This window comes from Salvia splendens, chromosome 19 (genome assembly GCF_004379255.2).
Source record: "Salvia splendens isolate huo1 chromosome 19, SspV2, whole genome shotgun sequence".
Taxonomy (NCBI): domain Eukaryota; kingdom Viridiplantae; phylum Streptophyta; class Magnoliopsida; order Lamiales; family Lamiaceae; genus Salvia; species Salvia splendens.
In genome coordinates, this window is record NC_056050.1 from 22,677,676 (window position 1) to 22,693,190 (window position 15,515).

The window sequence follows — 15,515 nt, forward strand, 5'->3', positions numbered from 1 at the left end:
CTAAATATTTTAATTTTCTATTGTTTAACATAATAATTACTTAATTATATGAAAATTAAAATTAATTAGAAATTACTTATATTATTATCTGTAACATAAAAAAGTGATCTACAATAAACGCTTAAGTTATTTTATTATAAAGCAAATCAGTTTTTTGCTAAAATCATCTGTTTTGGTGTTGAGAAATCAGTTTTTGCTAAAATCCCACTATTTTGGGCGTATTAAAATTCAAAAGTCAAAACCAATCCAAACTAAAATATTAGGGCTGGGCCCGATCAACTTACAATCAGCCCAACTCTCAAACCTGGACTTGGACTTCTCCATAAAATTTCATTTCTTCCTAAACAATTTAATTAATTGCAACAGATTAATGATAAGTGCTACAAAATCAAAAAAGCAACTACATGCATATGGATGCACTATATGGAGTATTACTCCTTCCGTCGATATTAGGAGTCTCATTTGTTGGCAACATGGATTTTAAGAATGTTAAGAAAAGTGAATGGAAAAAAGTTAGTGGAACCTGGTTCCACTTATTAAATATAAATAAAATGTGAGTGAAATTAGTTAATGGAATATGAGACCATATTACCATTTATAGTAAAAATGAATCGGGGCTCCTATTCGTGGACATACTACAATGGAAAAACAGGAAACCTATTCGCGAACGGAGGGAGTAATATAAACTACTCCCTCCTTCCCACAATAGGAGTCACTCTTATTGTGGGCACGGGTTTTAAGAAATGTAAAGAATAGTGAGTTGGAAAAGTTAGTGGAATATAAGACCAATTTTTTTATATTGGTTTTATAATAAAATGTGAGTGAAGTGAGTTAGTGGAATGTGAAACCTACTTACCATTTATGATAAAAATGAAGCATGACTCTTATTGTTGGACGGACCAAAATGACAAAGTGTGACTCTTATTATGGGACTGACCAAAATAGCAAAGTGAGACTTTTATTGTGGGACGGAGGGAGTAAATATGAATTGCAATCATAATTTCTATTAGAAATGGGGTGAGCTTAAAAGGGTTTATATGTAGGACAAGATTTAAGAGATTTTAACACATGCTCATGCACATGAGGGTCGAAATACACCTCGCCCACACGTGAGTTAGACAAGACAAGAGATAAGACATGAGAGTTATTCACACTTATATAAATGAGACAAGATCAGATCATCACCAAATTGATGTGAAACAATATTTAAAAGATTTTAACACAACATGCTCAGTTCGGTACATCACCGATCATGAATTCACACAAATTAACACATCTTTATCTGTTGTAAAAGTCACCAACAAATTAGCAATCTAACAATACATGCAACAAACACACACATATCATACTTAGGATTTACTATATATATATATATAGATATAAACTAACAAGCGCACACACACTGGCACACACACATAGAGATCATATATAGTCATCCTCTGGTGTGTTGAGATAGTTGTGAAGAAGATGGCTCAAACTCGACGTCAATGAGCCACGTGCCAACAAATCCTCAGCTAGTTTCACCTAACATACCAAAAACACATTCATATATTATACGAGGGGCGGACGCAGAAAAAAATAGTATACACGTACCTTAGCTCTGAGAGCTCCAACGTCGGATTTAAGGAGCCGATTATTAGTAGCAGCATCTTTGAACTGGTTAGATGCCTCGCCCATCTGTTGGAAGAGCGATGCATTCTCACCACTTAACTGCTCAACTTGCTCTTCAAGATCACTCAAATGCGCCTGCTTTCGTCGTCTCGAACGACGAGCAGACTCCCTGTTTGAAACCATCCTGCAAATTCAACTCAAATCATCAGTTCATATATTTCTATCATCTCTCTTACATGCACAACGGCAGTACCTTTTGATGCGTTTGGTGTCGTCAGAGGGTTTGTTGGTGTATTGTTCGATGTATTCTTCTTCGTCCGATCGTTGACTGTCAACTGCAATCTCATCATCCGATAACATTTTCTATTCAGTGGTCTGGACATATTGTCATGTGGTGTGTCTAGCCAATCATAATTTACTTACCGCATATGGATAATGGCGAGTCGACGGCGGTGGTTGGATTAGGATTAAGATTTGGAGAAGCTGAGAATTGGTAATTATCTGTGAAGGAGGAGGTAATGCTTGAATATTCATGTGGAATCTCCTGCAATAACACACCAAACCATGCATATCATCAACAAAAAAAATGTTGAGTTAATAAAAAAAAGAGATCTATAAGAAAATACCTTAAATATATCATATAACATATATATTCGTATATGATATAACGTTACATATATTGTAGGGCAAATTGTCAGAAAAATTATAAAGTTTGATCAAATTCAGATCAATTTCGCAACTTTAGAAATTAGCCAATTACTATAAAATAACTTTTGGAAAGTATTCCAATTAGAACAAAATTGTGAGGGATTAAAGCAAACAATATCATAGTGATGTGAGTTCGACTGTACATCGACGAACCTAACACGTGAAAAAAGTTTGTTTCCAGAAAGTGAAAAGGGTAAGTGCATGGCCTTTTGTAGTGGAAATGAGCTTTGAAAATTATTGCATTCCAAGTGCCAAACTACATGACAACCAACTTGTAAAGCACAAACTTTCTGTAAAGCTACCTAACTTATTTTACTGTTCAATAATTGGCGAGTAATATTTAGGCTGCCGCTTTTCAATAAGTTCGTTTAAATTTAATCCAAATTAAATTAACATTTTAATATTCCCTTAATAAGGCATTTTATTACTTATTCTAGGGCAAATTGACACGAAAATACTAAAGTTTGGTAAAATTTGGATTCATCCCGTAGCTTTTAAAAAGATCTAATTACATCATAATATTGATATTTTTCTGATTGATTTGGATATGGAGGGAAATTATGATTTAAAAGGAAAAATACTTTAGCGCTTATATTCTATATGTTTTAATACTAAAATCAATGGATTTTGTGAATGATAGTATAAATTTGAAAAAAGAAAAAAAAATTACATTTTGTCTTTCCAATCATAATTTCCTCCCAAATCTAAATCAATTGTACAATTAAAGAAACGTTAAAACTCAAAGTCATGATATAATTGGCTATTCTTAAAAGTTGCATAATTGATCAACAAACTTCGTAATTTTGTGTATTTAGCATACGATATGTCTATTTTAATTTGTATTGCTTTCATGCCAATCATCAAATTTAACATTACTCACCACTTATTTATGATCAACAATATATTTCAATAATCAAGTTCTGAAATCTAGATCTGGCAACTTGGTGATGCTTGATTAAATATGCATGGTGTAAAGAAACAATTAAAATAAATAATAAGAATAAACTAACCGAATTTTTGAAAGGAAAATGCGCGTTGTGTGTGGGACTGGGGAGGAAAGAATGTTGATCGGAGCTTCCAAAAATGTGAGGTTTGTTTTGATGGTTAATCTCTTCATGAGATGCAAACAGCTCCTCCAAAGCCAGTACTGATTCACTTTTCTTCATTTTTCTTGCACCAAATATTGAGTTGCTCTTCAGCACTGCTTTTTTGCTATCCATTTTTTTCAATTGCTTAGCTCTGAAGAATTTAGAGAGAGGGACTGACAATGATCTAATATGACTATATATATATAAAAGTGAAAAAGAAGGAGTTGAAAACCTAAATGGCTAAAAAGTTGCATGGGTAAATTGAGTTAAACTTAGTAGTGGAAGAAAAAGACTTAGTCTTTTGCATGACTTTTCAGCAAAAATATAGTACTAGTATATAAAATAGCTTTATGATTTAAAGTTGACATATATGAGTAGAATGAAATAGTACTAGTATATAAAAATGAGACTTCTATTCGCGATAGAGGAGTATAAATTATTTTTCATTTTCTATAGTTAAACTTGTTTGTTTTAATTTAAGCATGATTTGGTTGTGGATATAAATATGGAGTAAATGTTTATCCTTTGATAGAATAAGAACATTTGAACAAATGTAAGCAATTGACATGACGAAGCATTATTTGGTTGTGGATTTAATTTGTCCCAATCTCAAGATGGGTTGTAACTCGAAGAGATGGAGCCAAGCCCAATCTTTCTCGTTGGCATGATCATTTATCACAAAAAATTCTTTAGTAATTTTCTAGGGTAATTTACATATAAATTCTTAAAGATCAGTGAAATTATGATTTTGTATAGTAACTTTCAATTCCGAAATTTGTTTAGATTTTACAATCAACCAAAATCACAATCAAATCATCTGAATTGATGAAAAAAAGTAAAAATTGCTCCATGTACTCCCTCCGTCAACCAATAATCATTGCTTTTACCATTTTCGTTTATCCACAAATAAATGTTTCATTTGTTTTTTTTACTATTTTTTCGTAATTGACCTTATATTTAACTGACTTTATCTCACTCACATTTCATTATAAAACTAATACTCCGTATGTAAATTATGACTCATCTTCCACTAACCATTTTCGCTCATTTTCAATTACATTTCTTAAAATTTGTGCCCGATCAAACTAATACTTGTATTTGTGAACAGGAGAAGTACTCCTTACGTCCCAATAAATATGAAATATTTGGTTTTCGGCAAGAGATTTTACGTAGTGTTGTTTTGTTAGTTCATACAAAAAGAGTAGAGTAGTAAGAAAGAAGAAAAAGTAGAGATGATCTTGTTTATATTTTAAGAAATGTTTTATTTTTAATAGGAAAAAAAAGGAAAACGTATCATTTTTAACGGAAAAAAGACATTTTTAATTGAAATGAGACAGTATTTATTAAGAGGCCGACAAATAGATAAGACAGAATGTGATTATAATACATATTTTTAGAAAAATACTAATTTCTAAGTGTCCAAGATAGAGCAGTAATTTACACTACCTAATGGGCCCTAAATGACACGAATGCCCTTAAAATTTTTCTAATTTTATTAAATTACCTTTTCTAAATTGATTAGAGATTTGAAACTCCATTTTTATGAGTATAGAATTGATAGAATTGATATGGGATTTTTTATACCTTTAGTAGTATGAATTCAGATTCAAAAGATAGAAAAAATTAATAGTACTACCAAATCAAATACGAATTGTAGAGCCAGAAATCTAGGAATAATATGGAATAGGAATTATTCTATCCTTTATCTAATTATCTTAGCAATATCGAGATCGAGTTATCAAATTGTCAACTTGTATTGTCGTGTTAAAGGCATATACGTTGCAGGATTCCATTTCTCTAGCATATTCCACCAATATTGCACTAGTTATCTTATCTTATATATTTTCCCTTTTCCTCCATTAAAGTATACATGAATAAGTAAAAAATGGACAACATGTGTATGCTCAACTAATTACAATTTCACAAAAAGGAAAAATAAAGAAAGATAAATTTCTATAGCAATAATGAAGTAATTGATTGGAAATACACCAATATTTCATAAATTTGGTTTAGTTTAACCTTTCGAGAGGGCACGAGTATCGAAGTAGGGTATGGGCATATATTTTTTTGTATATTTGATATAGTTATCGATATTATATTTCTTATCATCGATATTCATACACGTGTTACTCAGATTGTTAAATTTAATAAAGTTTAATTGAAAATAACAATGTTTGATTAACATCTTATTATTAATTGAGCTCTATGTCCGACACTCCTACGCACGGCTTAAACCCCTGTTTTGAGCTCTTCTGTAAAATATTAGTGGCAATTTTATTTGTACATTCTTCCATTCCAAAATAATGGAGACATTTTATTTTGACATGAAGATTATAAATATTCTCTATGTCTCCTTAAGGGTGTTCGATTTGCAAGATTGTATCCCGGAATTAAATTTGTAGTGTGTTTGGTTAAGAGATTCAATCTCACAACTCAATCCTAGATGGATAATTATTAGATAATTAGTTATAGCTAATCCTCTATGACTAAAATAATCTCTCAACTCAATCCTAGATTATATCTTGATATTATTTTATCTTTGAAACCGAACACCACCTTAAAGTAAAGACATTTAGAGTGATCCATTGGTAATATAAAATTAATAAGTAAATAATAGTAGTAAGTAAGTAAGAAAAAAAAATAATTACTTAAACTTAAAGAAAATATCTAAATTAAACAACCCGTCAGGATCACCACCTATGTCATTTCATACTCAATTTTCTATTATATACATGCAATTATGAGTGATGAACCCAGTGATCACTTATCGTATTTGTGTGTATGTAGCAGAGGAGATGAAGTAGAAAATGATACAAATGATCTCAAGTGACAAACCAATCCATTAATCGATATTACAATGATTTCTTCTTCATTTTTAATAGTATCCACTAAACAACAACATATCCCAAATACTAATTATTCGGAACTGCAGATTCGTTTTCTTGTTTTATTGAATTTAAACAACGTGATTCGTGTACATCATCATCACTACTGTATCTTCATTATTTATAGTAAGTAATTGTTGAAAAGGTGGAGATAGATAGCATCGATGTAACATCATTCGACATGTTGTAAGTCAGCGTCATCGTTACCAACAGATTTTGGATAAAATTATGGGACTCACTCATACCCAAAGCTGACTTCGAATCCTTCCTTTCCTCCCTTTAATTATACCCTCAACTCCTCAATTCCCATATTCTTGGTGCGAATTGGGGAAGTTCTTTGTAATTATTGAGATGGGAGCACAAGATTCTGCCAAACGACCTCTAGTGTTTGCCTATTATGTCACTGGCCATGGTTTCGGCCATGCCACCCGCGTTGTCGAGGTCCATCTCACTCTCTCTCTCTCTCTGTGTTTGTGCAATTTGCTTGTGTTTTGTCAAATTTCGTTTTTGTTCTACTTTGGCATGCTTAAGGAAGACTACATTACAATCAACTGTTTTGATGGAATTGCTTCTTCTTTTATTTGCTTCTTCTTTTCTCGGAGCATTTTTCAACGATCATGAAAATCCCTAAACAAGAGGATAAATTTAATGTATTTGGTTTTCTAGTGCTTAATGGAGTATATGCATTTCTTGCATCCTCACAAAGTCATTTTTTTTTATCAGTTGATCTTCAACTTCCAGTTTCTTGCTATTAGTTGCATAGTTGTATTGTGCTCCTATAGAATTTCTATTCTAATTGGAGTAGGAATCTAAGGACTGTGATGGACTCACCTCATTCTTGTGTGTACTATCTATGAATTTGAGTTTATCTTGTATAGGTAGCTCGGCATCTTATTCTTGCTGGGCACGATGTTCATGTGGTTACCGGTGCACCAGATTATGTTTTCACCACTGAAATACTGTCTCCTCGCCTTTTCCTACGGAAGGTCTGTTTGCTCTTCTGGATTGTTCATGATGAATTGCTCTGTAGTGCTGATGAAATGGTCTACTGTCTGTTATGCAGGTGCTCTTGGATTGTGGAGCAGTTCAAGCGGATGCATTGACAGTTGATCGCCTTGCATCTTTGGAGAAGGTATTGCTTGTTACTTTGCAGAGTTCATGTTATAGTTATCCTGATCCATGTTAACTTCTTGTTGTTGTACTATTTTTGATAGTATTCCGAGACAGCTGTAGTACCTCGTGAGACTATTTTAGCGACTGAAGTAGAGTGGCTGAAATCCATCAGGGCAGACTTTGTGGTAAAGTTCATACCTTACCTCCTTTAAGTATAATATAAAATCCCTCCTAGTATTTCATAGCATGCTGTTTTCACACAAAATTTGAGGGGGGAGAATTTCTTATGTCAAGAGGGATTTTAATCATGAATTATGTGGTGGCATTGTTTTTCAGATCAGATCTGTTTCGTTACCTATTTCTCTTTCAAATATGTTTAAGTGTAGGTGTCAGATGTCGTTCCAGTTGCTTGCAGAGCAGCAGCTGATGCTGGCATACGCTCTGTTTGTGTCACTAATTTCAGGTACTGTCTCTATCTCTTGCTTGCTTGCATGATACTGTGGCTGGACATACAGTTGACCCTCACTTATGGTGTGAGTTTCTAAGCCGCATTATTTCCCTGAACTAAGAGATTACCTATGAAATGCAAAAGATTCTAACAAATCCTCTGTCACGATTTACAAATTCCTGTACTTATATTTTGTTATATGTAACAACATAATGAGCTGGATTTCCTTTACTCCATATTCGTTCTCTTCTTTAAAATTAATTGTGGCCATGGAGATTTTTTTTGGCAGTTGGGACTTCATCTATGCTGAATACGTAATGGCTGCTGGTCATCACCACCGGACCATAGTTTGGCAGGTAACTGCAGTAATAAAAATTTATGAATATAACTTCATGTGCCTGATCTGTTTTTTTAAATATATTGGATAGCACACTGGTTGGTCATGTCCTTGTCCTGAGTTGGGAAGTACTGTATGAGTTTTGATGAAGTGTCAAAAGCTATTACTATATCTCAAAGATAATGTTAATTATTTGGAAGCATTGGCTAATCTGGCAAGGAATGAAATCAATTGAGAAACTTAGGAGGACATATGTTTTATGGGATTGAGTTGTTTTAGTTTTTCTTGTTTTGTTGGGGAAATTATTTCCTCAATTTTGTGGTTTCTTTTGGGTGAATACAGTGTTTCTCAAGCTGTAGGATTGCATTGTTAAATGAGAATCTCAATGCTAAATCATAAAGTCATGCTTGGGTGTCGCAGATTGCTGAGGACTATTCGCATTGTGAATTTCTTATCCGTCTCCCGGGATATTGTCCAAGTACACCAACACAAAACTCATTATTTTTATCTCTTATTTTTGTGTGTGCTTCCCTTTCAATAGAGTAAGAACTCGAGAGTTGAATTTATTTCCTTGATCTCATATTGTTTATTTTACTACAGTGCCTGCATTTCGTGATGCTATTGATGTACCTTTGGTAGTAAGGAGGTTGCACAAGCCCCGTGAGGAGGTAAACAAAACTTGTGACTGGATTAGTGGTTAGTAGATACACCATTTTACTTATCCATACTCTTTAAACTATTCCAGATTAGGAAAGAACTCGGGATTGGGGAGGATGTGAAGACTGTCATTCTCAACTTTGGTGGACAGGTGCTTTAATCAACCATTTTATTTGTCCATATATTTGGGTTGCATTCATTTGATCAATATTGTGCTGTGACTATTTGCAGCCCTCAGGTTGGACTTTGCAGGAGAAGTTCCTGCCAAGCGGTTGGCTTTGCCTGGTATCTCATTTTAACTATTGTTTTTTCAAATTTCAAGGATTTTTTTTATGTAAATTGGATTCCAGAATCAAGATTGAAATATTATTTGATTATATGTTCAGGTATGTGGTGCATCTGAGAGTCTTGACCTTCCTCCAAATTTTGTGAAACTTGCAAAAGATGCTCCTGACTTGATAGCAGCATCTGATTGCATGCTTGGTGAGTCACATAACTTCTGTTCATATCTTATATGTTAACAAAGTGAAGTTGCATAGAAGCTTGTATTTATTTTTAAATTTCAGGCAAAATTGGATACGGAACAGTTAGTGAGGCCCTTGCATACAAGATTCCATTTGTCTTTGTGCGCCGGGACTACTTCAATGAAGAACCATTTTTAAGAAATATGCTAGAGGTAAATTTTGGTTATGCTGTGGGGTTGAAACATTTTATTTCATAGCTCGTTACAATGGCCTGGTATCTTTTCCTGAAATTAGTCTATAGCTTCACCAGATTTGACGAAATCCGGTCCTTTTTTCAGTTCTATCAAGCTGGTGTTGAGATGATTAGAAGGGACCTATTAACTGGACACTGGGGACCATATCTCGAACATGCACTTAGCTTAAAACCGAGCTACGAGGGTGGCATAAACGGCGGAGAGGTGTGCAGTTTTCCTGTCCATGTCTGACAATCGTGTTTTTGTCAACTCCATATTAATGTCATGTAGTCAAGAACAATGAATAGAATATTAATGGGTCTTGCTGCTTTATTGTTATTTCTCACACACAATCTGATTTATGTTAAATTCCAGGCTGCAGCTAAAATTTTGCAAGATACAGCCTATGGTAAAAATTATGCAGCAGACAAGGTGAGCTAAATTGTTTTGCTGTTGATGCATAACATATTTGAAATGTCGGATCCTATTTTCTAATTTGAGAGATGTTTTTTATGTGATTGAACTGCTAAGTGGATTTTTTATCGTTTTGGCTTGAGTTTAGCTTAGTGGGGCTCGGAGATTGCGTGATGCTATTGTTCTTGGGTATCAACTGCAAAGGGCTCCAGGCAGAGATCTCAGTATCCCAGATTGGTATGCGAATGCTGAAAACGAACTTGGTCTCCGCACTGGATCTCCTACCACTCTCATGAGTGAAGATACTTATTTCACGCCATCGTTAGTCCTTCTCATTTCTCATTCATGCCCCTCATTGTTCTTTCTGATATACAGATTTCAAAATTTACCATTTTCTTGTATTTCTGTTAGACGCCCTGAAGATTTTGAGATTCTTCACGGAGATTGTATGGGCCTTTCTGATACCATGACTTTCTTGAAGAGCCTATCAGAACTTGATGTTATCCTTGTTTCTGGAATTACTGAGAAGCTCCAAAAGAGGGAACGAAAAGCTGCTGCAGGTCTCTTTAACTGGGAGGTGTTTTCTGAATCTTTTAATCATCAAGCATCTTCATGCTTTGTACTTCCTGATTTAATCCACATATTTTTCTGGTTGGCATAGAACTGATATGATTGTCGATGTTCTTATGTTTGGTTGTAAAAAATTGAGCAGGAAGACATATTTGTGGCAAGAGCACCTGGAAGATTGGATGTTATGGGTGGAATTGCTGATTACTCGGGAAGCCTTGTACTTCAGGTGCGTTACTGCACTTCAACCACTGGCCTACTTCCCTATGGCTAACCTGCCGTCTAAACTCTAACCTCCAAGATACGTAGCTTTTCCAATGAGGAGCTATTTATAACAGTTGCATAAAGACCCCACTTCTACTCAAACTTTTTAGATAAACCGATCTCTAAGACTCCACTAATAACAAAGACTCTTACAACAATAAACAACTAAATAACTATAGATAGATAGGAACAAGATCTGCATGTAAGGGATGATCTCTATCAGATGGCCTATTGAAATGAGACAGAAGGAATATAAGGCTATAAGCTAAATGCATCTACTATTTTCGCCAGTGGCTTTCTGCCTCATTGCCTTGATATCAGCTGCTTGTCCTAAAATGTCTACAGATGCCGACAAGAGAAGCTTGCCACGTTGCAGTGCAAAAGTCACATCCATCTAAACAGAGATTGTGGAAGCATGCCCTGGCTCGACAGAATGCTAAGGGACAAGGGCCAACTCCTGTTCTGCAAATTGTATGCGAATACCTTTTGTTCTGAAGTTCTATAAGCTCAATAATCAAACTGCTGGTGGTTTCCAGTCTCCATATGTACTCATGTTTATTGCTTAATCGTTATATCCTACCCCTTTTCAGGTATCATATGGATCTGAATTAAGCAATCGGGGACCTACCTTTGACATGGATCTGTCAGATTTTATGGATGGAGACCAACTCATGTCATATGAAAATGCCAGAAGTTTCTTTGCTCGGGATCCATCGCAAAGGTTTCACACTATGATGTTGTCTGCTTCTAGATTATCTCTTATACTATAAACTCACCATATTCTGGACCTAGATGGGCAGCATATATTGCGGGGACCATTCTGGTTTTGATGAAAGAACTGGGAGTTCACTTTGAGAATAGTATTAGTGTTCTGGTATGTGTTACTTTTACAAAGGCTCTTGATTGCTTGCTCTCATTCTTACCTTAATCTACCAATCTGAAATACTTATCATTTGGTGATACCTGTCATACTACTTTGAATTGTTGTAATGGGTATCAAACCTTTAGGTATCCTCTGCTGTGCCAGAAGGCAAAGGTGTCTCTTCTTCTGCAGCTGTGGAGGTCGCTACAATGTCTGCAATTGCCGCTTCTCATGGTGCTCACCATTCTCAGTTTTTTAACTTATTATAAACTGGCTTCTCTTAGGATCCACGTACGGTTCATCATGAGCTATATGCAGTCTCTTTTTTACTTATATTTTCTGTCTCAGCTTTACCTAGTTTTATTGTGGAAAAATTTTATTTTCACAAGAACATGAAGTGGTTATTATCTAGGACTACATTATCAACTAGAGAAGAAAATAGTTGATTTTGCTCACTTAGCAGTCAAATTCCTGCCCATGATCCTGCTGCTATTTGCATTATAATCTGTATATGCTAACACTGTTGAAATATGTGCTTGTCAGGATTAAATATCGAGCCAAGACAGCTTGCTTTGCTCTGCCAAAAGGTTTAACTTTTGATATGTGAATATCACAGGCATATTCACTAAGACACATTGTAACTTTGATATTTTTTCGGTCCTCACACTTCCAATTTTTGCCATGGGAAGGTGGAAAATCATGTAGTTGGAGCTCCATGCGGTGTCATGGATCAGATGACTTCTGCGTGCGGTGAAGCTAACAAACTTCTCGCAATGGTTTGTCAGGTATTTGACCAGATTCGCTGGGAAGGATGTATCTTCTCTTGTAATAGTAGTTTTTAAAGAAAAGACATTGAGTTGCCACTTGACTGTTTCTTGCAGCCTGCTGAGGTATTAGGTCTCGTGGACATTCCTAGCCATATACGATTTTGGGGAATTGATTCCGGAATCCGCCATAGGTAATTGATTTGACAGAGAATTATGCTGTTTGACACCTTAAAGTTACTTGGTTGTGTGTGTTAGTGTGTATGTGTTACTGAACCGGTGTATCGTTTGGCAGCGTTGGTGGTGCTGACTATGGATCTGTCAGAATAGGAGCCTTCATGGGTCGGAAAATTATTAAATCCGTGGCAGCAGAATTGCTATCACAGTCTACTGCTGATGGTGTGACGTCAGATGATCTGGAAGAAGATGGAATCGAACTACTTGAAACCGAGGCTTCCTTGGACTACTTATGCAACTTGTCACCGCATAGGTAAACAATAGGCCTAGAAATTTCTGTCTGCATTTCTTTCTCCCTTTCTTTCTGTGTTGAATTGTGAGACTGTTCTTGTCATATGTACACCAGTTTGACATATTTTTGGTCTGTCGATATCAGATACGAAGCTCTCTATGTCAATCAACTTCCTGAAACGATACTCGGTGAGGCTTTCTTGGGAAAATATGCTGACCATAATGATCCAGTCACTGTCATTGATACAAAGAGAAATTACGGACTCAGAGCAGCTACCAGGCATCCTATATACGAAAATTTCCGTGTCAAGGTAAAACTAAAAAATTAAAATTGTGTTGAATATATAAGTTTCTGTGGGTATATCTTCTGTGATCCTAGTTTATTACAAGTACATGAGATATGGTCTTCCTATGATCTTCCATATGCAAATCATGGTGTTGAAATCTCTCGTATTCATTGTGATCTTTAGTAATACGCTGGTTTTGGTATGAATACAGGCCTTCAAAGCATTACTAACGTCAGCAACTTCAGATGATCAATTAACTGCTCTTGGAGAATTATTATATCAGGTAGCTTTATATTGAATTCGACTGGATATTCTCGTTCGAGTTCTTATTCTCTACGTTCTCTTTGATTCAAACTGCTGCTGATTGTGGTGTTGATCTGCTTGACAGTGCCACTATAGCTACAGCGCCTGTGGGCTCGGCTCAGATGGGACAGACCGGGTGGTGCAGCTAGTGCAAGAAATGCAGCACAGCAAACACTCTAGGGCGGGTGAGGGTACTTTGTACGGTGCAAAAATCACCGGAGGAGGATCTGGAGGCACTGTTTGCATTGTCGGGAGGAACTGCTTACGAAGCAACGAGCAAATTATTCAGGTACCTTAAAAACTTGTGCAAGACTGTCTGATTGATCAAAATGTACATGACTTCCCCCCGATTGCGAAGTGCAGATACAGAAACGATACGAAGGTGCAACGGGCTACTTACCTATCGTTTTCGAGGGATCCTCTCCCGGTGCAGGGAGATTTGGCCATCTGAGAATTCGTCGTCGCCTCCGATCTTAGTAGGATATAACATAGTATCCTCCAAAATATATTGACAAGAGAAGCCATGAATAAACTCAAAATGTGACCTATAAATTAAACCATTAAACACTTGATTCGTCATATGTGTAATTCCAAGTCTAATTTATTGAATTGTTTGGATCAGTTATAGTGTGGGATTTACCTGCTGTAATCTTGTAACCATTTGTGACTTTGTATAATAGTATAGCATGGTGTCATGGTCGTCAAAGCATCCACAACCGTGCTCTTGCCAGCGGCACGGTTATGGGCTCGGCCCCACTTTTTCTGCCTGCTCTCTGACAAGAGCACAACACCCACAGCTGTGCTCTTCCGCAAGGACGAGCACAATTAATTTAAAATTCAATTAAACAAAAACATTTCCATAATACTAAAATTCATTAAAAAACCTAAATAATATTACAAATGACAAATAAAATAAAATAAAAACGACATAATTAAAATTCTAAAAATTAAAATTACATAATTAAAATACTAAAAATTAAAAAAACTATTACTCGTTGCCGAATTTCACCCACATGTGTTTGATTAGGTCTTCTTGTAGCTGAATGTGGGTTCGGGTATCGCGCATGGATGTAGCGGCGAGTTGATCTAGTTCGTTGAGGAGGAGGAGCGGGGGTATTCGCCGCGACATATGCTTCGTAAGCAGCACGATGTTGTTCGTAGTATTCTTGTTCTTCGCGCTCCGCTTCCGCCATGAGATGGGTGAAATCCATTTGAGGTTTTGAGTGAGGGATGAATGTGTTGATAGTTTGTATGAGAATTATGAATGAGAGATGAATGAGAGATGATTTGATGTAATAAATGGATGATGAATGTGTGTATTTATAGATGATTTTGGGGGAAAAAATAAAAAAAATTCCAAAAAATTCAGAAAAACGGGCAAAAAAACGGCAATATTTTTGGGATTTGGAAAATAATTTTTTTTTATTTTTATCATTATTTATAATTAAATAACGAATTTTAAATAATAAAAAAAATATTCAAAGGCAACGGCTATGCCGTTGCCCAATCGCGTGCCGCCACGTCACCTGCTCGCTGGCACGGCGCTGCTCGATGCATCGAGCAGCGCCGTGCCAGCGGCGCGAGCGCAGCGGCGGCGAGACACGTCCGTGCCAGCGGCGCGAGCGCAGAGCGGCGGCGAGACACGTCCGTGCCAGCGGCGCGGACGGACGTGGGTTACGGCGCCACCGTTGCGGATGCTCTTATGAACTTGAACATGTTTCTCATTTGGGTTACTAAAAATAAGGCATATATATAATCAAAATTTCATTAAATAAAGGGGTATATGTCCTTAAAATCACAAATTTTGACCTAACTTGATATGTTCCACGAACTTCAAATTTGGTTGCAAAAGTCACAAACTTTTGAAATGCAGTGAATTTCCTACAATTTAAAATTTTGGCGAAATTTAGAAGGTAAACTCAAATAATTCACAAAGCAACGTCAATTACATGTCTTTCTATATTGACGGTTTTTCCAACCAAATAATTCAACACACCACATCAAATTTATTTTAGGGTAAAATCAAACTTGGGGGAAATTTG

At 35.8% G+C, this 15,515-nt stretch overlaps 2 protein-coding genes across 2 annotated transcripts; one reads left to right on the plus strand and one right to left on the minus strand.

Moving 5' to 3' along the window:
- Positions 1-1,178: 1,178 nt before the first annotated feature.
- On the minus strand, positions 1,179-3,584 carry LOC121778307 (basic leucine zipper 9-like). Its single transcript, XM_042175636.1, has 5 exons — positions 3,330-3,584; positions 2,035-2,155; positions 1,865-1,946; positions 1,594-1,795; positions 1,179-1,524 (listed from the first exon to the last, which is right to left on the minus strand). The coding sequence occupies exons 1-5, from the start codon at positions 3,537-3,539 to the stop codon at positions 1,423-1,425; spliced, it is 717 nt and encodes a 238-aa protein (XP_042031570.1). The 5' UTR covers positions 3,540-3,584; the 3' UTR covers positions 1,179-1,422.
- Positions 3,585-6,310: 2,726 nt separating this feature from the next.
- Positions 6,311-14,122, plus strand: LOC121780190 (L-arabinokinase-like). Its single transcript, XM_042177709.1, has 29 exons — positions 6,311-6,733; positions 7,171-7,278; positions 7,356-7,424; positions 7,507-7,590; positions 7,792-7,868; positions 8,143-8,209; positions 8,611-8,668; positions 8,791-8,858; positions 8,936-8,998; positions 9,079-9,132; positions 9,234-9,330; positions 9,414-9,523; positions 9,650-9,769; positions 9,920-9,976; positions 10,107-10,279; positions 10,370-10,535; positions 10,671-10,754; positions 11,135-11,260; positions 11,380-11,510; positions 11,582-11,663; positions 11,798-11,885; positions 12,195-12,238; positions 12,341-12,436; positions 12,533-12,609; positions 12,711-12,905; positions 13,029-13,194; positions 13,382-13,453; positions 13,559-13,762; positions 13,837-14,122. Exons 1-29 carry the CDS (start codon positions 6,644-6,646, stop codon positions 13,948-13,950), a joined length of 2,940 nt encoding a protein of 979 aa, XP_042033643.1. The 5' UTR covers positions 6,311-6,643; the 3' UTR covers positions 13,951-14,122.
- Positions 14,123-15,515: the final 1,393 nt, after the last annotated feature.

Bases quoted from the DNA above. Each gene is read 5' to 3' on its own strand.
- LOC121778307 (XM_042175636.1), bottom strand. From the start codon at position 3,539: ATGGATAGCAAAAAAGCAGTGCTGAAGAGCAACTCAATATTTGGTGCA. The intron at 1,796-1,864 runs GTACTGCCGTTG...TTGAATTTGCAG, and splicing joins GACACCAAACGCATCAAAAG to GATGGTTTCAAACAGGGAGT. The intron at 1,525-1,593 runs GTACGTGTATAC...TTGGTATGTTAG, and splicing joins TTGGAGCTCTCAGAGCTAAG to GTGAAACTAGCTGAGGATTT.
- LOC121780190 (XM_042177709.1), top strand. From the start codon at position 6,644: ATGGGAGCACAAGATTCTGCCAAACGACCTCTAGTGTTTGCCTATTAT. The intron at 8,210-8,610 runs GTAACTGCAGTA...TGGGTGTCGCAG, and splicing joins ACCGGACCATAGTTTGGCAG to ATTGCTGAGGACTATTCGCA. The intron at 10,536-10,670 runs GTGTTTTCTGAA...AAAATTGAGCAG, and splicing joins CAGGTCTCTTTAACTGGGAG to GAAGACATATTTGTGGCAAG.